This window comes from Chelonoidis abingdonii, chromosome 9 (assembly GCF_003597395.2).
Source record: "Chelonoidis abingdonii isolate Lonesome George chromosome 9, CheloAbing_2.0, whole genome shotgun sequence".
Classification (NCBI taxonomy): Eukaryota; Metazoa; Chordata; order Testudines; family Testudinidae; genus Chelonoidis; species Chelonoidis abingdonii.
In genome coordinates this window covers 5866459-5892045 of record NC_133777.1, presented here as the reverse complement: position 1 = coordinate 5892045, position 25587 = coordinate 5866459, and the positions used below count along the sequence as shown (strand labels likewise).

Here is a 25587-nt window from a genome sequence, read left to right as displayed (position 1 = left end):
AGATTCTGCAATCGGAAGCCACCTGGCAGCATTGTAGGATGAGGTAGAATAGAACCTTGCTTGCTCTTCCATAACTGTACCCATGCTCTGCAGGGCTGAGATAGTACTGGGAGCTTATTTATGTCAGTAAAGTCAGCAGATGTGGCTTGAAGACAGAGAGAGAGGGTTGAAAGTGAAGATGATAACCACAACTGGAGACTTAAGACTTGGTGGTTTTATGACAACTGAGTAACCACCTTCCTCCAGGCTATTTCCACTCCGCTGTGCAGTTAAAACACTCTCTCCTTCCAAAACATCTACCTAAATATTTTTTTTAAAGATCAGTATTTAATGACAGCTAGTTTTTTGGCTGACTCTTGCCTCAATATCTTCAGCAAACAAATACAGATCACGGCATTTCACGCTGGAGAGCAGGGAGTCTGTGCCTCGTGAGGAAACCTCTGAGCAGCAGTCAGTGATTTTCCTCTCTGTGCTGTCAGTCTGTTATCTCTGTAAATCAGGCTGGGCTCTCCAGTGGTTTGGAAAACGATCTTGTCTTTATCCTTCATGCTGTAACATCTTTCTTGCCTATAGTGCATCTCATGCAGGGCGCCTCGCTAACAATTCTGTCTGGTCATGTTGCTTTTTGTTACACATCTCTATACTGGAATATTATACAAACATCACATGGAAAACCATGAAATCCTTGGAGGAAACAAATGGACAATCATTTATTACTATAACAGGTAGGGTGGGATTTTCAGATGCACTCAGGGCTGAAACTCAGCTGGCAGGTTGTAGCTCAGAGCGCTACTCCAGACAGGGGTACCAGACAGCAAGTGTGAAAAATCAGGATGGGGTAGGAGAGGGTAATAGGCACCTACATAAGACAAAGCCCCAAATAGCAGGACTGCCCCTATGAAATCGGAACAACTGGTCACCCTAACCCCAGAGGACTCCTTGGAACTGTGCTGGTGATCTGTACCGGTGATCTGTACCTTAGCATTGGCCTACTCTGTGCCCACTGAAGTGGATGGAAGTTTCCCCATTGAGTTCAGTGGGAGCAGTTAGGACAGTACTGAGTGCTTTTGTACATCCTCCCCAATATAGTCATGAACAGACCCCAGATTAGACACTTCGGTATCCACAGAAGTGCTATAGCACAAGTAGTGAACGGACACGCACACACACGCTACCCCAACATGGACCGCCTCTAGTGAGGAAGAATAATTCAGTCTTCACAGATGATTCTGTCTCTAGTGTCTCCTTCTAGACTGCCAGCAGGAGGGCCAATGGTGACAGTGAGTTTGGGAGAAGATCCTTGATTCCTTTTACACACAGGCCCCTGACCAGCAGATTATATTGTTGAGAGGTTTGGCATGCCAAAGCTGAGCCGTAAGCCACATAATCCTCTTTGAAATGTCTTTACCAGATTTGAACACTGGCTCTTTGCTTTCTTATATCCAGGTATGTTACCAAAGAGACTAACCTAAATTCATTTAAAAGGCTGGAGTACAAATGCTTGTCTTCTAAAGTTCTCCTAAACAATTTCATCCTGTGTGTGGTCAGCAGGACAGAATTGCTCTGGCAGGCTGTCCAACTGACCCATCAAGGCTACACAGAAGTTGTGCAAATTGGTCTCTGTGAGGAGCTTTCTTAACTATACAAACCCACCATGGTCTCAGTAGACACACACGGCTTTCCCCAAGGTGGTGATGAATTTGATTTCTTTGGCAGTGTGCAGCCAAAGTAACAGGTTAAGAGAGGGGACTAAGTTCCTATGTTCATCTTTTTTGTTTCATGGATGAAGAATTAACATACAATAGCTGTTAGAGCTGCATAATTTTGGAAGCTCTGGGTGGCGTTGTACAGCAGATTTGAGATAATTTTCCAATCAGTCAATCTGGAACCTCTGCGTGACTCAGCTACACAAGCATAAGTTTTGCCCTTTTGCTCGTAGGTCTGAAGTCAGACATGTAAGTCAGGGATGCTCTACGCAAAGCATGACCTTGTGGATTTCCGTGTCTATTCTTTTTCTTTCATGTCCCTATCAAATTTGCACCATTCGTAAGTCAAGATCTGAAGATCAAGCTGGGTTTTTTCTGCCTCTGACAGCATTATCAATAAAAGGAGTCCCCCAATCAAATTCAGTTGGCAATTTTGTTAATGACACATAGGATAGAACAGAACTCAGCTTGCTCCCTTAGCTGTAGGGGAGGGCTAACAGTAGCAAACCCCGCTCCTCAATTCTATCAGTAAAGTCAGCCCACGTGACTTGGAGTGATCAGATGACTAAGAAAGGCCCATTTATACATAACCACCTTTCTGACCGTACTCACATGCAGTGTCAAAGAAGAAGAGCAAGGCAAAAGATCTCAGACAAGTTTCTCTGCAGTATATGACTTTATGTGGATTCCTGTTTAAAAGACTTTTCATATTTTGGCATCAACAGCTAGTCAACGAATCAAAGAATAAAGCTGCAGGAAAATAAAAACTCTCAGCTCTGCTGAATGCTTCTTCCTGCGAGCTGCAGCCAAGGAAGATTTGCCAGCCCTTGCTGTATAAAAACTAGAGCTAAGTTATTCATTTATAATCATGCAGTTTGATACGAGGCCTTGTGGCTGAAATATGGATCTGGTGGGATTTCACTAGTGCAGACTGTACCTATCTAAGAGACAACTGATGAGCCTATAACCATAAGCTTTGCCAAGCCCCCTAATGAAGGAAACCAGAAAGAAAAATGCATGCTACAAATTTAATTCCTGAGGTGGTTGGGCTGTTCTGATGCAGGCTTTAAAGACTGTCTCTTACACATTTAAATCACAGTCTGTAACAGCTCCAAAAGGAGCTATTAAACACTAGCAAGAAAACAGGGTCCATTTTGCAAAGACTGTAATTACATATTTATAGAGAATATTGCACAAGGCTACCAATTTCTGTCTTCATATTAGCACGATTCAGCTGTTTAGAGAACAAGCAGGAGACAGGACATTGTGGAAAGGTCAAAGTGGCTTTTGCAACAAACAAGTTTGCTGAATGGAGAGAATTTTCTTTTTCCTAACGCAAACCCCACATTATTGCCACAGCAAGGATTCAACCTGTGACCTCTGGAGCTAAAAAACATGAGTTTTGACGACCTAAGCTAGAAGACACAGTAGCTGTTAGCCCAGGCTGCAGTGGACTTAGAGGGGGATAGAGAGCCTGTGTGTAAATGAGTGTTATATTTGGTAGTAAGAACACAAGATGGTAAACCAAGGGGCTTGTCGGTCATGCTGAGGGGACAAATGAATAGAGGCGAGAGCCAGAGCGCTATATGTATTAGATATTACTTAGTCCTGCCTTGAGTGCAGGGGACTGAACTAGATGACCTCCTGAGGTCCCTTCCAGTCCTACGCTTCTATGATTCTACGTAGGAGATTGATTGTGTAGGGCTTTGGAGAAAAGGGGAAGGTGGTTACATTTACTTCAGGAGGTAAGTGGAAACCAGAAAAGATATTTGAAGTGGAGATGGACTTGTCTGGAGCCATGGGCATGTGAAGGGAGCTTTAGAGAGCTGATCTAGTATAATCCAAGGGAGAAGAGGACTGTCCTTTAGCTTAACTCTAAGGGCTAGTCTACACTGTGGGGGGCGGGGGGAGGAATCGATCTAAGATACACAACTTCAATTATGTGAATAAAGTAGCTGAAGTCGAAGTATCTTAGATCGAGTTACCTACTGTCCTCACGGCGCGGGATCGACGCCCGCGGCTCCCCCTGTCGACTCCGCTACCGCCGTTCGCATTGGTGGAGTTCCAGAGTCGACAGGAGCTCATTCAGGGATCCATATATCACGCCTAGATGAGATGCGATATATCGATCCCCAAGAAGTCGATTGCTACCTGCCGATACGGCAGGAAGTGAAGACGTAGCCTAAGTTGCAAACTAGAACTCTCTGTTTACAGCCAGGCATTTGGCTGGTACCCTTATCAGACTTGCTTAAAGCATCGTTATTTGTTCACTGAAGTCATCACAGAAAAATATATGGGGCAAATATGATTTTTCTCTGCTTGCTCTCTCATATTGAATGAAACGGCTTGGAATAAGCAGAAGTATTATAAATCCCCAAGACAGTTAAAAACATTCCCAGGCAGAGTGGCTAACAAAAGCACCGATTTCCCACCCCCACCAAGACTAGCTTGTGAATAATTCAGGGCCCATTCCCTGGGTCCTTTTCCATTGTTTGTTTTAGTTAATGACAACATATTTAAAGACAAGTGTCTTATCAAACAGAGGGGAGCTGGAGCCCAGCACACAGGGATTAAAGGGTGTAAACAAAAGAGCAATAGTGAATGTGGACTTGCACTTAGAAAAAAAACAGGTGAAAAGTGCAAAGTATGACTGACTGGGTCTGCCTGGCAACATCAAACAGCTGCATCTACTCTACACCCCAAGCAGAACACAAAGGAGCACTGCTCAGCAGACTCCTGGATTTCAATTAGCTATTAAATTTTTTGGCACAGCCTGCGCACTTCATCTGGAATGTTTTTGACCTCCTATCTCTGGAACCTGCTGAAGATCAAAAGGCTGACCCCGGTGGCCCTTCCCCAGCATAGTCGGCTGGCACACACATTCAGCATTCTTATAATACCCTCAAGCGTGAGGGCCGGGAGATGTGGGGCTGAGACACACTAATGGACCCTGAGGGACAGGAGCTTCAAAAGCAACACGAGTCATGAAATATGGGCAACACTGCAGGAACGAACCAAGGGGAAGAATGATTTAGGCAAAGGCAAACACAAACACTTATCACTCAAATTCTACCTACTGTAACAAATCTATAGTGGCTTAGGACTTGGCGGTAGAAGCAAAAGATAAAACTCAGATCCTTCAGCCCCAAAAAAGAACAGTCCCTGCTTCTTGAGTTCAAGGAGAGTCTCATTAGCAATACAGGGCCTATGACACACATCTGAGCTATTCTGATTCCATCTAACAGCGGGCAGTGATACACACATAACAGTATTATTATTTGTATTCCCACAGCATCTAGGGGCCCCTGGACTCCACTGTGCTAGGTCCTGTATGAACAGAACAAAAAGACAATCTCTGCCCTGAAGAACTTACAGTCTAGATACCCAGTTCCTTTTCCTATTACACTCCCACCTCAAAACACATCCAAGCTCTGGGAAAGTCTAGATTGAAACTTTCATTCATTTCTATTTGGCTGGTATATCTGAAACCTCCTAATGAATGTTCTGTGTCCAGTGCTGTTCCCTGTGTTACCGTGGCTCGTGTATACAATAGTGTGCAGCTAATGTGTCCAGCCAATTATCTCAGCCTGCCTCCCCCACCTTCTTAGCTGCCTAGCACTCAAAGTGTCCCCGATCAGTTGCCAGTTTTCAAACCCTCTTCAATTGACTACTTCTATGATGTAGCCGTCAGTGCAAAAATCTGCAGCACACTGAAAACGGATAACATGGGGAACAGCTTCAAATGAATGGAGTTCAATATAAAAATAAACACCACCAGGGTTATTCCGCTGATTGGGTTATTCATTTTTATGTTTAATCCATGAAAAGCTACCATATTAAAATGTAAATGAATCGGCCTCAGACTTGTCAGCCGGCTGTATCAGAGTCCAGGCACTTTCCAACAGGCTTTGGGTCCAGCTTGCTGCACAGCACATGTGACTTGGAAGACAACTAACACCGGAGAGCAAAACTCCGACCTGCTGGGACACAGCAGCCAGATTCTCCATGAATACTGGTAATTCCTTCTTTTTGGGCTATCTTGCTTCTACTAAAGTCTGTGGCAAAATTTCCACAGACTTTCAATAGAAGCAGGGTCGTGCCAGTTGTACTAAGAGGCAAGGATGCAAAGAGTTGTAGCATCCCCAGCAAAGCGCACGTATCACACAGATCCATGATCCTGAGAAAGCTGCTTTGTAAGCCTGGGAATAAACAATGAAGATAAGATCATTTTCAAACTAGGGCTCTGTTCCAGCTGTTTCCATTAATTTGCCTGTCCTAGTACTTATCAGGAAGCTGGGAAGGGACATTTTAATAATGGAAACCATACAGATTACCTTAAAGGGGAAAAATGTTGTTGTAACAGTTAGGAGAAGGGTGTTTCTGGTGCATGCATATTTCAATGGTACTTCCCAGTGAACCACAGTGTTGCCTCAGTGTAATGTAAGCAGAATAAATATGAATATGATGAGATTTCTGGGGACAAGATGGAAACTTATCAAAAATAATTAATAAATCAAAGCTTTTCTTTCCCTCTCCACACCCTGGGAATTTAGAGAATGAAAACTGAAAACCATTCCTCATTTTGTTTCTGAGGCTACGTCTACACTACCCGCCATATCAGTGGGTTATAATTGATTGCTCGGGGATCGATATATCGCGTCTCATCTAGACGTGATATATCGATCCCCGAGCGCGATTATATCGATTCCGGAACTCCACCAACCCCAACGGAGTTGCGGAATCGACAAGGGGAGCTGCGGACATCAATCCCGCGCGGTGAGGACGGGTGAGTAATCCGATCTTAGATATTCGACTTCAGCTACGTTATTCATATAGCTGAAGCTGCATATCTAAGATCGATTTCCCCCCGTAGTGTAGACCAGCCCTGAGTTCCCATGTGCTTAGCGCTGGTTCAATATTCCAAAGCGCGAAGCAGCCTCTCTGTTCTTGCATGCCTGGGGATACAAAAAAAATTCAAAAATCCAAAAATGTGATTCAGGCTTTTTGGATCTTTATTTTCAACTTGAACGGAGGCTGGATGATTTTAGGCGAGTCTCAAAATCATGTCCATGCCCTACCGACTTCACAAAAGCTTCTTCATAATACATTAAACCAGAAATAGGATCATAATTCTCATTTAAAACTCCATGCTACTTATGGATCTGTCCTGCTCCGAAGGAAAAAATGGAGAAGAGCAGAATAGGTCAGCGGGATCCAGGATTGACACTTGGAAACTTTTCAAAGCAGACCGAGAAATAGTTATTTCTTTAAACTTCCTTACCCAAGAACAGGTGATTGGACATTATCCAGTCCCCTGGCCACATATATAGTTATAGCACTCATTTTCAGGTGGGGGTGCATATGAACAGCCATACTGGGTCAGACCAGTGCTCCTGTCCCCAGTACTTGCCACCAGAGACCATAGGTTCATACTCAGAGCGGCGAGCCCATCCCACCGAGCACATCCTATTTTTAGCATGCTAGCTCAATGAGAGCTCTCCTCGAGCTGGCAATCCACATCCCCAATTCCCAGTGTAGACACATCAGTGCAGGTGCGGCAGGTGTCAATTCCTGCAAGAGGACATACCCACACTAGCACGCTAAAACCAGAAGCATAGTCACAGTGGTGGAAGCAGCCATTCGCCCAAGTCTGTGCCGCAAGTCTCAGCTGGGACCACGCTCAGGATGATTCAGTTTACATCTCCAGCACAAACGGCAGACATAACCTTAGCGACTTGCCCAGGGTCACACCGGAAACCGGGTGGACCGTGGTCTTGTGAATGCCACGCATGTGCTCTAACCACTGGATCTTCCTCTCAAGGATGGAATCATCAGAGCTAGCCAGGCATCACAAGGGCACCTCATCACAAGCTTTATCACTCCTACTCTGCTTATACTGGTATAACTGCATTCACCCTAGGACTTATGCCAACATAGCTATGTCAGTAACTGCCCCCACCTCCAACTAGCCAACACAGCGACACCAACTTTAAAGTGTAGACCAGGCTTAATTCAATTTGGTCCTTTCCCTCCATGAGCACTGGATTATCAACGTCCTGTCTTGTACCAGGTGGGCTTTATTGGAGGGTCTGGGGGGCCACGTTCTGCTGTGGTCCTTGGAGGGTCATTTAGAAATAAACTGCTATTTCCCTACTGATGAAGAGCTCATGAGACTGAACCCCTCACCCATTTCCTACGTGCAGCTGCCAGTTCCCTGCCCCATCACTTGCTAAGCCCCCTTACCTCTGCTTGGAAGCCTTCTACCAGGATGGCAACTAGGAGGTTGAAGAGCACGTAGTTGCCAAAGGTCATCAGGGCCACGAAGTAGAGTGCCGCCCACGAAGAGGTGGATGCCATGCCATTATAGAGCACCACGTTCCAGTCTTCCTGGGTGAGGATCTGCATGGAGTGGGGAGGAAAGACTTTCTGATTACTCCTCTCTGCTCACCGGGATCAGCTGGTTTAAAATGCACATTTAATCACTGATTTATCCCTTTCTCCTTTACAGAGGCAGCACTCGCTCTCCTTTCTGACCCACTAGACAGCTAACCAGATGAAACCACAAAGGATCTATTTATTTAGATCTCAGCACATGAGCTAGATCTGCAAGCTGCAGCTTCCCCCGAGATACTCTTCTGCACTAGGTCCCCTATCAGCTCACCTAGAGGCATTATGACCCACTAAGGTTGCTAGTTCAAATCTCCACTCTGGTATTGTATCGGGCACACAAGCAGCGACTTCTACTACACGGGGGGGAAGTTCCCAAACGATTACGTGTACTCTGGTGATCAGCTACCAGTTCATAGGTCTGCCATGGCACCATCAGTTTTGTGCCAAGAGATGGTCACACTTTTTCAGGGCCACACTTTCCTTTCATCAGAACATTTTTTCTCATTATGAGTTAACTGGAGTTGGGGAAAAAAAACAGGTTTTCCTCACAGTCATTGACACGAGGGATCTCCAGAAACTCAGGAAACAACTGCTTGTTGGGTGGAAAAAAGATGATAAACTGGCAGGAAAACAGATTTTCTTTGAAAAGACTAGTCTGACTGTAAGGAGCCTTCATAAGATTCACTCAAGATATTCCTAGCCTGCCAACTTTTCCATAGCTGAAAAACCCAGGGACTTAAAAAAAAAAAAAAAGACGATGGTTTCTTGCCCTTCATTAATCCAAACTCTACAACGAAGATGTCCTCTAGCACTGCTGTAAAACAGGAACAAGTTGGCGGCATCTGGGGGTGGGAAAGCATATTCGGCTGCATTTTATCCTGTGCCTCCCCTTAAGGTTATGTCCTTGTGCATCACCCTGAATCTACTTACACACACTACTTCGAATGTTAAAAATAAATACATGAGCCACTATTAAAACAGTATGAACCTCATGGAAGTGATGTCAGCTTCCCCTCGCAATGAACTAAAATCCGTCTTTGTTTATATAGGGGAAAGCTAACATTCTGCATTATAGAGAGTTTGGATCAGTTTGCACATGGACTGCAACTCATTTAATGAGGAGCACCTGTCCTGTACCTAGGAATCCTGCTTAATATTCCTAAGCTCTCATCCACTATATTGGTGGTTGTAAGGGGGCCTTTAATAATATACTCATTCTGCTTCCCATTATAAGGACTGATTTCTTAAGCAGAAAGACAGCTAATGTAGGGGAGAGATACCTTCCTGGAAATAGTTGCTTCATTGCTCTGTTATGCAGTATATGAGTCATTCCAATGATACCTTAGATCTTGTCTACACAGGAAAGTCGGCTAGTTTACATAGAGATTTTCCAGTCCTCTGCCTTGCTTTTCTTTTGTGTCACAGTCTTTACCGTCCAGCAATCCTCAACCCAAATCCACTGTTTATGTAGCCAGTACCTACAAAATTTGCTGAGCTAGACTGGCCTGAGACAGTCTGTTCGCCCCCCAATTCTAAAGCACAGTATTTTTAAAAAGTGAATTTCAGTGCTGGAGGAAGGTGTTGGATTGGAATCCTTGGAGACAGAAGTCTTCTGTCTATTCACGGAACAGGTACAGCACTGAATGGTTTTAGAAGCCTCCTTCACAATGACTGATATGTTTCAACCTGACTTGTATAATGATTGCAGCTGGGCAAAATTTCTTGAATTTTGGGCAAAAAAAAATGCAGATTTGGGTCAACTGAAACATTTAATGTATTCATGTTGAATCTGCTGAAATGTTTCTGTCTGGGAAAAAAAAATTCCCTCAAAGTCAAAATATTCTATCCGTTTGCTTTTTCCTTATACCTAAAAAAATCAAGATAAAATTTCAAACAAAGTTGAAAAAAAGAAAACCCTGAATGTAACAAAATGTTTTGTGTCAAAGTGTTTTGGGCGACCAGAATTTTTTCCTACATTTTAGTTTAATCAAAACTGAACTGAGAAAATCTGCTATTATCTGTACAAGTGTCATGATAAGAAAGTTTTGCTCAATCTCTATTCCTTCTCAGGTTTTGGCTTTTGCTAAGAAGCGAGATCATTATAGTGGTGGGTTTTGTGACAAGGGCATCTGCCCACTCAGAGTTAGTCTGAGACCAGTTGATTCATTGGGAAGAACTGAAACAAACCTCTTCAAGGTAAGTTTGTCCAATTAATGCTGTTTGTGAAGTTTGTGATGCTATTAATGAAGTTTTTTGAAAGGCAACAACATTTGTCTGCTTGGTAGAGAATAAAACTCATCAGCGGTCCCAGATCTTACCTGAAACACGGTCACAATGGCCCAGAGCAAGGAATCAAAATTCTTTCTGTCTGGAACTGTGTCCCCCGTATCAGTTTTCAAGCTAAACTTGCATCCAAAAAGATGCATGCCGAGAATGCTGGAGAGGGAAAGGAAGTGACATAGAAGACATCACTGCATGAGACACATGGTTTTAGGGAGCATCTTAGGGCTTTTGGGGGTCACTTTCTTGTCACAGCTGCACATTGTGGGTCTATTGAGAGTGCTATCTGTGCTCCTGCAGGCAGGAAATGAGACCTCCTTAGAGGAGAACACCAACTACAAGGTGAATCAGAGCACGAGTTTCCTATATGCAACAAAACAGCCTTTCCAGAAGGTGAAAGCAGAATAGCATGACTTAGATATAACTTTTGTCCTTATCTTCCTGCACTAACTCCCCGGTGAACTATCACCAAATGTACTGGTTCTTGAGGCCCCCAGCCTCTAGTTGCAATTTCAGTCCAGATGCCTACAGATGACCCACCATTTCAGAACCCGATGGCCTCTGGGTTCCCATTGACAGAGCTGTAATACTAGTTGGTAAGCTTTCTACACCTTATGTGGCCTTTGACGGGGGATGGATGTTACTGGCCCAAGGAATTATGAGTGACATGGCTGAAGACTCTTCAAACAATCCATCTCCATCTCCAGTATCCTCTCTGAGGAATTTCTGGAGAGGGCTGTGGGTGCTGGAGGGGCTACTTTCCGTTCATTATCTAGGACTCAGGCAAAAAGCGGATACCTTCACTAAATGTGAGTATAACAAAGCACATTTGACCTGTCATGGCTCAGGACAACCAGGTCCCAGACATTTTCCCAGAAAGGGATCTTCTATGAAAAATGGACCTCACAGCTGATTTGACCACTTCCAGGATCTTGAGAGGGTCACTCAATCTTCATTAACCATTCAGTCCTCATTCTCTTTGCTGATAATGCCAACAAAGTGGCCAATTAGTGGCAGCTGCAATGGTAGCTGTTCCCCCACTTTTGAGTTCCTTCTATCAAAGCAGCGTAATGGATATGTGGTCAGGAACTATTCCGTAAGACATAAGCATGACAAATATACAATATGCATGACAAATATACAAATATGAATGACATCAAACAGAGAAAGAATAGAGAAAACAGCTTGGAATTACACAAACCAAGGGAAACATTCAGAAGATTTAACAGTTAACATAAATTGCTTGCGGTTTCTGAGTATTTAATAAAAAATACCATCTTCCAAGATGTTTGCCATAGGTATTGGGACAAATTCTCAGCTAATTTACACTGAAGCCAGTGGGCCCACATCCACGGAAATAAGCTAATTTGAATCATCTGAGAATCTGGACTATTATTCCAAAAGTCTTCTATTTGACATGGACAGAAGATCCCATGGAGTTGCTGGGAAGTGACTTTTGGTGCTACAGATAGTTTTCCACTACCAAATTAACTAAGACCAACAATCCATTTCATTTTGGCTACTAAACAAGCACTGGAAATGACTCTTGCTATTCTCTACAAAGTAGGGTAAATAGCCCCCCGAAAGAACATCAGGTCAACTGTCCACTTTGTCCCCACTCTCCCTCCATAGTTCTTCTTGCTTCTCTGGATCACATATCCTCACTATTGACCTTGGTCAGAGTCAAACCCAGAATGGTGGAGATGGTGACAGGCTGAATGCCCTGTTATCAAACCCCTGAGCCATTCAGCTGCAGTCTAGTGTTAAAAAAGTAATTCCTGGACCCCATACTTCCTCCCTCTAAAACATGAAGCCATGAAGTTCTATTTGTGGACAACTTCCTGGGTCAGGAGCGCTGGAACAGAGGGGGAACTCTTGGGGGAGGAGGGATAGGCGGTGCAGGAACAGGGCCTCAGGGGAGAGGGGTGACAAAGAGGGGGCAGGGCCATGGTTCAGGTGCTGATTCACCAGCTCTCTTCCCCCTGCCCACCACAGTTTTAGGAAGCTTCTGCTGCTCCTGTCCTGTGCCTTTCAGGAACTTTGGAGTGATTGTTTTTCTGTTGTTGTCAGTTTGTGTTCTTCATTTGTCTATAGAATTACAAGGATTGCATGAAACACTGAGACCTCAAAGAAGTAAATCATCGGTTGAATATCTGCCTGTCAGTCTATTGTGAGCACATCTGTCATCTAGGCTGCATGGTAAACATGCTCTATTGTCACTCTAATTTACATATTATTTAAGCAAGCCAAACAATTAATCCAAGGAGAAAAGCAGCAGCTGCTGGTACCTGAAAATAAAGATGAAGAGCATGAGCAGCATGCAGAAGGTGGCCACGTTATCCATCGTCTTCATCAGGACCACCAGCTGGCGGCGAAGGGCGGGCATGAAGCGTACCAGCTTGAGGACCCTGAGCAGCCGAAAAGTTCTTAGCACAGAAAGGCCTCCATCGGATTGGCCAATGATCTCCCAGACACTATGGGAGCACAAGAGGGAAAACAACAAACTCACTGTCCTTGTCTGACTCGTAGCAGTTTGATGTACAGTACAACAAAACCCGTAGCTAACTGGCTTGTGGGTAGCTCAGAGGGTGTCTGGCCCAGCCTGTGACCTGGGATCAGAGAGCGCTGTAGGAACAGGTAGTGTGGGTGGGGGGAGGTCAACTTGTATATTTGCCTCTGCAGCTCTGCCTCCTTCTTGACTTCGGAAAGATCTCAGAATTAGCCCCCTTCAATATATATGCTTAATCTATTTCCTCTATAGTGTTGTTTAACCTGCTTGTTTTCTATAGCATCTAGCGATAAAGTAAATTACTTAATGGTATTGTATACGCATTGTTGGTCTGGACCATTGCAAATCAGAGATGGGCTCCAGCCATAAAATTTAGATCAGGATTTTGGAAGGCCCTGCAATTCCATAGGGTTCAAACATGGGGGTTTTAGTTCAGTTATTATTATAAAGAGATGGAGCCAGGTGTAAAATTGGGTTTGGAGTTTGAACAATCTCAGAGTTTGGAGTTGTTTGAATCTGGGACTTTCTTCTGGACCCCTCTCTAATTGGCATGACTTATTTCAACTCCAGGGGCCCAGCCATCAGTTGGTGTAAAACGGCATCCCACCATGGATGTCAACAACACTATGCTGATTTACACTGACCGAGGATCTGGCCTGATGTTTTTCCTTCTCAAAATTAGAGTGAATTTAGCAGCCACGAAGCTTGGGGGATGACTGGTGCAGGCCAAGCCAGTTACAGCATGGACAGATGCAGAAGAAGCCTCTCCCATGCACATGTGCCAGCACAAGCCACCCCAGATCTGCAGCACCCCTACCACTTGTTGGGAGCCCTCTGTAGCGGGCACCACATCTATTACCTATTGAATCCCACCTTCTTACAGCATTGCCCTGTTCCTGCCTTTCCAGGTCACGTATTCATGTATTCGTTTCGGGAAAACACTGTACTGCCGCAACTTGGGGTCGTTACACTTCTTTCCCCAGAACTAGTTCTGCTGGGTTTCAGTGGAAAATTCACCACGCCGCCAGATGAGTGGCAGAAAGAGAACTCCTCGTCTGTCACATCCATTTCGTTTGGACAGCACTTCTAAAGATACAACCCTAAAAGGTCAATCTGCTCTAAATTCACACTAACCCACATCACTCCTACCCCTGCATGACATGACTTGTCTAAAGTCTCCTGGAGCTACTTGGAGGCGAATGGTGGAAAGTATCATGCAGCGTGCAGTGACCTGATGATGACTATGATCCCATCGAAGATGTTGTATGGGTTCTTGATGTAACCGAAGATACCAAAGGCAAGGAGCTTGAGGACCATCTCCAGGGCAAACATGCTGGTGAAGACAATGTTACTGATCTCCAAAGCATTGGTCAGTTCGTCCGGCTACGAGACAGAAAGACACATAGTCAAGCTGATACATAGAACGTGGCATTTTTATTATTATTCTGCATGGTAAACACACTCATTTCCTCAAGGAATTTATTGCACTGTTTCATTTTGCACATAATAAAGCCCTATGCAGATCCATATATTTGGGAACAAAGGAGGCAGGCAGCACCTACAGAATGGGGACTGTCCTCTGGAAAGCAGAGACTCGGAAAAGGATTTAGGGGCCCTAGTGGACAAACCGCGCAACATGAGCTCTCAGTGTGAAGCTCTAGTAAAAGGGGCTAACACCATACATGGATTGATAAATGGAGAAGTGAGTATGGAAAGGAAGGTGATTCAGCCATGATGAGACTTCACAGACAAACTTGGGATGTAGGCAGTTACATGTTCCTGTGGTTAAACACTTTTGGGGGGCGGGAGGGATAGCTCAGTGGTTTGAACATTGGCCTGCTAAACCCAGGGGTGTGAGTTCAATCCTTGAAGGGGCCATTTAAGGACCTGGGTCAAAAATCTGTCTGGGGATTGGTCCTGCTCTCTGAGCGGGGGTTGCACTGATGACCTTGAGGTACCCTTCACCCTGATATCTGAGGAAAGTGCACAGTTAGGGTTCTATTTCAAAAAAATACACTTAAAAAAAAACTTGGTGGGGAATAAAGAGAGAGAGTGTAGTGTATAAGAAGAACTGAGGCCATTCTATAGGTCTTATACTGAGCAGATGCCATTTCTTAGCACACCATAATCCACACTCATGTTGTGTCCCAGATACAAGATCTTTGTCAGGTCCCTCCCCTCTGAATTAGAGGACGATGCTGGGACTGCATAAACCTCTCAGCCTTAATACCAGCTATTCGGTTTTGCTGCCACATCCAGAGTTTCCTCAGTCTGGAACCTTCCTCCCAAAACCTTCCCTGCTGGTTAGCCTGAGAGACCTTTTCCAAGTTCCTGGTGAACACCGATACAACCCTTGGATCTTACACAAGGAGATTAACCATCTGTCCTTCCCCCACCAATGTCCTGGGTGAGTGCAGATCCAATCCCCTTGATCTTAAAACAAGGAAAAATCAATCGTCTTAAAAAAGCTTTAATTAAAGAAAGAAGGGTAAATAATCTCTGTTAAAATCAGGATGGAAATACTTTACAGGTTTCAGGTTCATATAGCTCAGGAACACCCTCTAGCCTTAGGTTCAAAGTTACAGCAAACAGAGGTAATCCTCTCAGAGAGAGGAAACTTTAAAGTGAGAAAACAACAAATAAGACTAAAACAACGCGCCTGGCTGTTTACTTACAGTCTGAAATATGAGGATCGAGTTTAGAAAGGTTTGGAGAGCCTGGATTGATGTCTGGTCCCTCTTAGTCCCAAGAGCCAACAACCCCCAAAACAAAGAGACAAACAAAAGCCTTCCCCCAACCAAGATTTGAAAGTATCTTGTCCCCTTACTGGTCCTTTGGGTCAGGTGTCAGCCAGGTTTCCTGAGCTTTTTAACCCTTTACAGGTAAAAGGATTTTGGTATCTTTGGCCATGAGGGATTTTATAGTATTATACACAGGAGGGCTGTTCCCTTCCCTTTATAGTTATGACAATCTTTAAGCAATGCACTAAAATGAAGCATTAAGGCAAAAAGCAGCTTTGTAGGATGTGCCTAGCCAGGCTAAAGGTCTATCTGTAGCAGACTACATGCTTTGAGTGTAAGGTGGGCTTTTCAAAAACATCCAAGAGAGTTAACAAGTACAAGTGCCAATGAAAGTCAATAGGATTTGTGTTCTTAGCGGCCTTTGAAAATGCCACACTAAAAATCTAGGAAAGTTTCTTTGTGGGTTCTCTGTTTTGATTGATCCAAAGTTCTGGCCAGAAACCTGGAGGGGATCTTTCTAGGATATCCTAACTGTAGCCTTTAAAACCGAAAGCAAGATCTCCATTCGCTCCAGCAGGAGTTGGAGCAGACCTTGTGCGTGAACTCAGATCCATGACATAGAAAATTGACCTTCCCAAATAAACCAACACTCGCTCCAAGTTACAGTCTTTAGTGTGAAACCTTTACAAGTTTCTCTCTCATCAAACCTAATGAGAAAGAAGGGACTGAGTTTGAAGTAACTCTAGTGAGAAAATCCAACAAACAGTTCAAGGAACTGCAATGTACATTTCTAAAGCTAAATACCAGTTGCCTTGCAAAAGAAAATGAGTCTTTTCCATTTCCTCAGTGCAATAATCTTGCCTAGGAAAAGGGGATATTTTCATCTCCTGTCTGGTAATAGCTTCCTTTATTTTTCATGGTATGTTAACAGCTGGGAAACACTTGAGGTCGTTATTGCATTATCTGAGCTTCTGAAGACAGGAGATGCTTGTGGTACCATGGTGCAGCATAGAAAAGACACTTTGAATTCAATGCACTATATATCAAATACTCAGCGAACAGCCAGGAATGGCAGCAGTTAACTTGGATTCAATGGTAACCAAGGAGATCCCATCCTGTCCAGGCTGATTAAACCATCAGGCTGCTGCAAATTAACCCCTAGAACAATTTACCAAGAGTCATGGGGGATTCTCCATCACTGTCAGTTTAAAATCAAGATAGGATGTTTCTAACAGATCTAGGTCAAACAGACGATAATTCAGGGAAGTTCTATGCAAAAGCAGGTCAACTACATGATCACAGGGGTCCTTTCTGCTTTTATCATCCATGGGTATGTCTACACTCCCCACCGGATAGGCTGGTAGTGATCAATCTATCGATCTATCTATTGATCTCCGAACGCGTTCCCAGTCGACTCCAGAACGCCACCAGGGCGAGAGGCAGAAGCAGAGTTGACAGGGGAGCGGCAGTATGTCAATCTAAGATACATCAACTTCAGCTACGTTATTCTCGTAGCTGAAGTTGCATATCTTAGATTGATCCCCCTCCCTAGCACTCAGTTGCCTGAACACCACCTTGGGCCAGAGGCTGAGATTATATTGGCAGGGCTTCTCTGGTACCCCTTGTTAAAATTTTGTGACTAAATTGAAGGGGGACGGTTGGGATGGCTTCCCTGCATATAACGAAGTCGTGCTCTGCCCAGCCCCAGTGCTGGTGGATGCTGCTAAACCATCCTGCCCAGAGATGACTTATCTTTGGGGTTTATAAGGACATGGCTGCAGAAGACTTTGCCTTAGGATCGTACCAAATTCCATCCATTCCCGGGGCGAGGCCACCCGTAGGCAGCTCCACGGGTCCTCCCCTCCCCATCATGTGACACAAACTGAACATTGTGCCAGATTTCTCAGTGTATTCAAGACACTGTGCAGGAACAGAGATTAGATGGTGTGTTTACTGCCTCTCTCCTTGGTCAGGGTTAAGAGGGAGCATTCTTGAGGACAGGCAAAACTAGGGGTTATGTTCCTTGGTCTCTCTAGCCTCCCTGGGATACAGAGTTTACTGCAGGTTACAGGAGAAAATGTTTGTGCTATCTTCTTGAAGTCAAGTCGTTGGCAGCATATTGCTGGCCAGAGGAGAATTAACAGCATCATCTTCAGATGAAAGCTGCAGCTCAGAGCGCTTTAAAGGGATGGGGCCTCCAGTAACACCATTTCTGCTCTGTACTCTCCATTTTGTGGGGAACCTCAGGGAAACCCTACCAAGGAAAGAATAAGAGAGAGAGAGAGAGAGAGAGAGAGAGGCTGCACAGCCCCAGAAGGAGTAAGGAAAAGGGAAAGCCTACACAGCAGTAAGAAAACACCAGAGCATCTGCTAAAACTCCCACACATTACAGGAGCTTGATTTTGCTTTCACTCAAGCCAATGAGAATTTTGCCACTGATGTCCATGGAAACAGAATCTGCCTCAGGGCTATTAAGTGGGACTTTAACAGGAAATGTCCCTTCTCTTCACAATGACATCTGTTATCAGTGGGTGATATTAATGCACAAAGGGTGAAATTGTCCTAAGTGGAGGGAAGAACGCAAGGCCTGTGCATCACTTAACCCCTCCAAATAGGTTTTCAATGGGACTTGAGTGGTGCTTAGGCTCTTTCCACCGAAGTAAATGTCCCAAGGAAAAGGGAACACCCCCATGAGGAGACATGTGGCCCTTGCATTTGGCTTGGGTAGAAACCCAACCAAGGGCAGCAATTGCCCCTGAGATTGAATTTGATTTGGACAATAGCTTGGCATCTGGTGGAGGGTGACTGCTGCTCAGCGCACTACTCATAATGGGATCACTCTCATCTTGTGTGCAGTCGCCAGCTGTAAGTTCTTTAGGGCATGGACCATCTTCCCCTCTATGTCCGTACAACGCCGAGCATAGTGGGCCCCTAATCCCAGACGGGGGCATCTAGATGCTACTGCAATATTAATAAATTAATAGTAATAGTGAAGCTAATCTGAAAGCGGCCAGGTTATTAAACCAGCTGATTGTCCAGTCAGGGCCCATGGCACCTGTGGTATGGTGGATACATGAGATATTTATTTATGGGGAGAAGTTTGCGGCTATCCACCCAGCATGCTTTATCACCACTCTCCAAATGGAGTCAAGCCCAACTTCCTCCTAAAGGTGCTGGGCAGTGCAGTCCAACACAGGCATTTCTGGTACAACAGGGTAGCCCCATTCGGACGGTCACCAGAAGGGACTGAACACCACATGAGCATTACTCACGGGACCGTGCTACCATCTAAAGGAAGCAGCTTCCCCCCCGAGGGCGTTCAGCTGCCAAGTGTCACTGACATTCAGCTCAGGTACAGAATCACACTTGCCAGGTTGCGTCTGTCACCTGCCACTGGAGAAATAAACATGTGTGTCTAGTTTAGTTACACAAAAACGGTGTTCATCAAGCCAGGCTCCTTCTCCCTCCTGTAAGGGAGTTTCCCCTGGGGAACAACTACCAGGCTGCCAGCGCTCCCTTTTTTCCCAAGGGGCAGAGAGAAGGAAGGGCCTGATTTTCTCTGAGTAGATGGCACGCTTGTTCACGTGACTGGGGTACACACCGCAGTAAGCCTAGACTTCTCCAGGGTTCCACCCCCTAACTCTTTGAGGACGCCAATGCTGCAATCAGTAGCTTGACTGCTGCGCGTGTAGACATCCCGGAGCTAGCTTTGACCTAGCTAGCCTGACTAACAATAGCAGTGAAGCCCTGGCAGCATAGGCTAACCTTTGGGTACATACCCAGGGTCTCGGGAAGGCTTGGATACCCCATGCTGCTGCATTTGCTGCCACCGCGTCACTGCTATTGTCACGGGTGGTAGCTGCAGTTGCATCTCCGATTGCAGGGTAGACATACCCGTATGCATCAGAAGCTGGGAATCCCCAACATTAACCACTGCTCCCTACACCTTGGCTATCTGTAACAATGGTTAGTGATGGGCTATCCTGACAAGGTCTCATCCTGGCCCAGCTCCTACCAGCAGCGTATGTTTACAGTGAAGTCAGACCTTCTGAGCCCACTAGGATTGTCACACTGGGTCAGACATTGACCCAAGCCAGTCCCCACCGCAGCAGCAGGAGGAGGTGAAAACCCCCATAATGGCAGTGTGTGAGTTCTTCCCTGACCCTTTCAGGACATCAAGTGACCTGTAGCAGCTTGAGACTGATTGTAACTTGCATATCTACAAGTTTTAGGGGTCATGAAATTACCTAGCAATTTTTAGGGATCCAGACACAGTACTGTGGCCTCTTGCAGAAATGAAGCCCCCAGTCCAGCTCCTGCAGATAAAACTATAGACGTGTCCAGGTGTTGGTTAAATCATACAAAGCATTAGGAATGTCTCCACAACTTCTTGGGGCATGTGTGTTTGGCTAGCTATTGCTGAGTTACTTATCTGTGTACACACAGCATCCTCATTCTAGCACCAGTAGCCTGTTCCAGGGCTGCTCCGCTATCTTATGAACCTCTCATTGCTGAGCACTAACACTAAATGTAAAATCATATTTCCCACCAGCCCTCTCTCTTTCTTCTCCATCTTTGCCTCTTCTTCTCTCTTCTTCCAGTGTGGACCCAAGCTTAGATCTCAACTCTAGGTAAATTCATGCAAGGAGAGTAAAGACGTGGTGGCATCTCTGGAACTTGACAGCATATCACACACACAGAGCATCAAGAATGTTGTGCACTCATGGTCTTACTTCTCTCATGAATTTATCATGCGTCTCATAACATTTGTTGTTTTCACAAAGCCCCAGCTCTTGGAGTCATGCGAATACAAGAAAAATCTCAGCATACATTAAGAAAAAGTAAGGTTCTAGGCTTCATGGTTGTGGAGAAAAGCTTGAAAACGCTGAAACCTAGATGGTCTCAAAAAACAAAAACAAAACAAAAGGCGAACAAAAAGAACCCATTTAAAAAAAAATCACATAATTTTGAAGCCAACCTCATACTATTCTGTAACCTGATTCTTGATTTCCAAAAGGTTGGAGCAGTCAGCACTGCACAGATTAATATGCTAACACTGCTGTTTGAATTTACTTTCCAATTCGCGTCAACATTTTGGTGCCATTACTTCTTATTCTCAAGCACCGTAACCTTTGCTTGAAATATCAGTGCAGAGATTGGCCGAGAAAAGATGCCATGGTATCTCAAGGGAACAAGGAGGGCGGGAGGGGGAACTAGCACCAATGAGATCATCAATAGCCATAATTAGAAGCGGATCTTCTAGCAGATAGCTACAGACAAAGCAGCAATGCCTCAGCCTAGCTGACATTGCAAAACCACTGTGCCTCAAACTAGAGATCTTCGTTATCCTTTATGACTCATATTTGGTGTGAGGCAGGACTAACATGGTGATAAGGACTGCTGTAATGACATTTCGGTTGCAATTTCACAATGACATGGACACAGGAACCAGCAGGCAAGACAAGGCTGGATGGCCCTGAAAGCAGCTAACGTGGCTCATGTGAGTTTTTGTATCAGAGAGTGGAAGTTGTACAGCACAGTCAAGCACCAGTGATATTGCCTTCAGATATAATTAGTCCCTTTCAGCACCAACTGGAGTCTAGGAAACAGCCTGACAGAGGTATTTTTATGTCTTATGAAATGGTTTGTGACTTACAGTGTCGTTCATCTCCCACTTCTCATATCCCCTGACGAGCAAAGATCAAGAAGGAAGGTTAAGGCAGACATATACAAAACCAACACCAATTTGGCTTGCCTCCTTCAATCATCTTCCAGATCAGACTCAAGACTAACTGAACCAGCCACTAGAAGTCACTGTTGCATTGCTCAAGTTCAGCTGAACTGTAGAACCATTTGGGACATTTTTGACAAAACTTTTTTTTACCAAAAAATGCTGATGAACCCAAACCGAATCTCTTTTTCGGTGGTTTTGGATCAGTTCTGCTGAATTTCCTGACTCAAAACATTACAAAAAGTTTCCATATTGTCAAAACTTCCCAGTTTGCCCTTTTTTAAAATGAAAAGTTTTGTTTTTTCGGTTCGAAATGGCTTTTTGATAAGAAATGGAGCTTGATTGATATTTTTAAAAAGGTGGAAAAAAGACCAAAAGAATCAAAATGCAATGGTTCAAAATTATTGAGACTAAACATTTTGATTGACCCAAGCAGAAATGTTTGTTTTTGGTTTGTTGGATCCCAGACATTTTTGAGATGGACTTTTTGTCCTGATTTGGGACAGGACATTTTTTTTTTAAATCTCAAACATTCATGTGGGATAGGAAAAAGTCACACACACACCCAGCCCTACTGAATTGCCATTTATAGGACACCAAAATGCTCCTCAAAAGAGATGGTTTCAACTCTGTTAGCTTTGGATACCTTGTCACGTTTTTCCTGCTGTGACATTTAAGCTATCCAGCTCTGCAATCTTTCAGACACAGGAAAGGGAAACTCAAAATGAGCGATATTCTAGAAACAGATATACTTTGAGGCTCTGCAGGCAGCTCTGGTGGACATGCCGAGTCTGAGCACCTCTAGCTCTTGCCAGTTTACAGGCAGAGTGAGCGGAGCAACGCAGCCCTTAATGCAACACAGGTTTACCACCTGGCCGGTATTTGTCTGGCCTGGCCAGGTTTTTTTTTAAAATGGATTTGCCAGTTGTCAGAAAGATAATTGAATCTGCTCGATTTTTATGTAGGTCTAAAGATTTGCACTATCACCACCATACACTGGGATATCGAATGTGAAAAGTCTTTGGGTCCAGCTAAAGATGCTTCAGTGTTCTCACGTTCTGCAGTTCAAGCAATAACAGATCAAACCTGTTGAAAATACAGCAGTTGTCTGCCCACCAACACGCAAGCGCATGGTACGTGTGTGAGAGAGGGTTTGAGTCATGTGAGAGTGAGGAGACTTGAAATGTTATCCATCTTATCTGTGTGTGTTACCTCTTTAGATACTATAAGTAGGGAGTTGCGGATTTGCCTTATGATTGGGGGTTGTGGTGGGCTTGCCTTCTGTGGGGGTGGGAAGGAGGGTGCCTTCTTTTTTGCATTTCAGAGGTGGTAACCCTAATGCCACATGACTCATGCACAGCATGGTGCTAACCAAAGAGATTGGAATGGTAGGGACCCCTAGAGTCAAGAAGGGGGGAGGGGGGACACCACCTCCCCACTCCTAGTAGCACGGAGAGAGCCAGAGGGAGGCATCAGATGGAAGAGCAGAAGCACAAACTGATCATAGTGGGACATCCTGATGTTGCATGGCACACCTTGGTGTGGCACACAAAGATCCCAACAACTCCTGCCGGCAAGCAAGAGGCCCTCAGCTCCATGACTCAACCTCCACCCCTTCAAGTCAGAACCTCTTTGAATGTCAGAAGTGTTTGCACTTGATCCAAACCCGTTCTTACAGAAGGGTTTCAACCCTGATGGGACCACTGTCTATTTATTGCTGGTTTAGATGAGGCATCTGCTGAATAGTAGAGAGCACGTTTCCCACCCTCCAGCACCTTGAATCTGCAGCTGTGACCCTTACTAGCCCTGATTCTAGCCAAAACCTAACCCAGATGCAATCACCACCACCTTTGTTCATGTGGAAGGTCCATATTTGTACCACATGTTCTACAAGATATTTCAGTGATTTTAAACTGTGTTTTTTATTAGCAATGAGTGAATCCCAGAAGATTCAGAGGTTCATTTCACGATGAAATGAACAGCCAAAGATGGGACTAGTTTTCTAGTTAGCTTGGGTCCGGAAATCTTGGAAGAACAGGCGCTCTCTCAGAAAAAATCTTACACTTAATGTTTCACCAAGGGACAGTCTCCTTTTACAGCCTGTTAGGCACCAGGAAGTTGGGAGAAATTGAACAATCAAAAAGTAATAAAAATCCAATCACAATCCGGCATGAGTGTGGCTAAGATTAATGATGGAGGGGCAGTGGAGTAGGAGTCTGAAGATTTGGAATGATTCCTGGCTCTGCCACTGATCAACTGCGTGACCTTGGGCAAGTCACTTCATCGCACTGCACCTGTTTCCCCTCCCACCCTTCGTCTCCCTCATATATTTCAGTTGCAAGCTTTTCAGGGAAGGGACTGTCTTACTATGCTTATGTTTAGCTTCCAGCAGAATGAGGCCCTAAACTTAGCTTGGGCTCATAGATGCTACTGTGAAATAAATAATTATAATCCAGCAGGGGGATAAATCTGACACATGGATTCTTCCACTGCAAATGTGTTTGGGTAACATTTGAAAATTTAAAAAAATGTGATTCACGTCAGAAATTCCACCCCCTCCCACAGGCAGTTGATTTAATCCTGTGGAACAACGAAAGCCAGGCCTGGCACCGACACAGGGAATTGTAAACAAATTCAGAACATTTAGTTTCACAAACATTCCTTGCATTTCTGTTGTTGGGTTCTTCTTTATTTTGAATTCCTGGCCTAAAGCTGTCAATGAGATTGTGTGTGCATATGTGCTGGGGTTTTCTTTTATATTTTAAGCTCAGCCTGCAGGGACACTGACCACAAAGATGGGAAGTAATATTCTCCCACAATGAATCATCAAGTCATGCTTTGCTTCTGGACATTTTCTCACTCCCCCAATTTTTTTTTCTGGGTTGTGAATATTTCCTTGCAATATATTTCACCTGGCTAGGGAGCCCTGCAGCAAAGTCATTTCATGGAATTTAAAAAGAAGAGAGAGGGAGAGAGGAAAAAAAAAGCCCTTTCATGCTAATTACGAATGGGGGGGAGGGGAATCCAGCTTTCACATATGTTTGAATTATTAAACCTGAACCAAGACAATTAGTGCAATATGGGATAAATCCACCCTGTGCTAAGAAGCTTTACTTTGCAGTATGTCCATAGGTTGCAGAAGCATTTGCAAGTGGCGTACAGTGGTTATGGGAAGGACTGTGTAGCAGTGTGTGATACTGTGTGGTAATGATACAGTAATTACTGAGGACAGAAACATACCTGAGTTAAATAGGTTCTAGTCTAAGGTGTTTTGTATCTAAGGTCTTGAACCTGTGCCCAGGAGTCCCACTCACTTCAGTTGCACAGGATGACCTGGAGAGCTTGACACCAGCCTGAACCTTCCCCCCAATACAAACTCAGCAGCCAAATTGGCAATAGTGGCTACTAATTTTCAGGATCTCCCCGTTTGGGAGCCTAATGAGACACACCCAGAGCCAGATTTTCAGATGTGTTGAGCGACTGCCACTCTCCGTAACTTCAGCTGGCATACAGGTGCTCACTGCCTCTGAAAGTCAGGCCCCAGGCCTCTCAAGTTGGCTTGTTCAAAACAGAGCCACCCTAAATTAGTGGCCACTTTTGGCCAGGAGCTCTTCTGAGGCTCTAAACTCTTTTGCTTAAATTTTAAAATTCTTATTTCTGACTCTGCATTTCCTAGCCCTAGCAGGGATGTGAAGAACATGAACTAGCGTGCTCTGATGGTTCTGATCATCAGAACCTGGAAGGATCAGCATTGCAGGCTCTCTTATGAGCCTCTTGATGGATCTCTAGATTAAAGGTCTCTGGATGGTTGTATTTCAGATCAGCATCCAAGCTTCTGCATCTTCATCCATCTGAACCCTAGATTCTCCATCACAGATGCTTATGCCAGGTCTGATGCATTCCACTTATTCACAAGAAGTTATTCATTATTCTGTACTCACAGTACTAAAGCATCTATGGCTGCAATACTCTCTCTCTTCTAGGCATCCTGCAAGCATTAACTAATTGCTCTTCCCAGCCCCCCAATGGGGTAGAAAGGCATTTCCTCATTGTACTGATACAGAAATGGAGAATTTAAGAGATTCCCCCAAGACCACACAGAGGATCAGTGGCAGAACTCAAGAACGCCTCGCTTCTAGACTTGTGCTCAGTGCACTAGAGCATGGTGCTGCTCTGAGAAGGGGTGGCTCTAGGTATTTTGCTGCTTCAAGCATGGCAGGCAGGCTGCCT

General features: G+C 44.6%; 1 protein-coding gene across 2 annotated transcripts in view; it reads right to left on the bottom strand.

The window, feature by feature from the left end:
* CACNA1H (calcium voltage-gated channel subunit alpha1 H) overlaps positions 1–25587 on the bottom strand; it is a 203668-nt gene that overhangs the window by 71552 nt on the left and 106529 nt on the right. For both annotated transcript variants that reach the window (XM_032762698.2, XM_075069148.1), the window contains exons 9-12: positions 14117–14268; positions 12665–12850; positions 10415–10532; positions 7950–8105 (exon numbers count right to left, since the gene is read on the bottom strand). In XM_032762698.2, coding sequence (XP_032618589.1) covers positions 7950–8105; positions 10415–10532; positions 12665–12850; positions 14117–14268 — 612 coding nt within the window. The remainder of the gene's footprint in view (positions 1–7949; positions 8106–10414; positions 10533–12664; positions 12851–14116; positions 14269–25587) is intronic.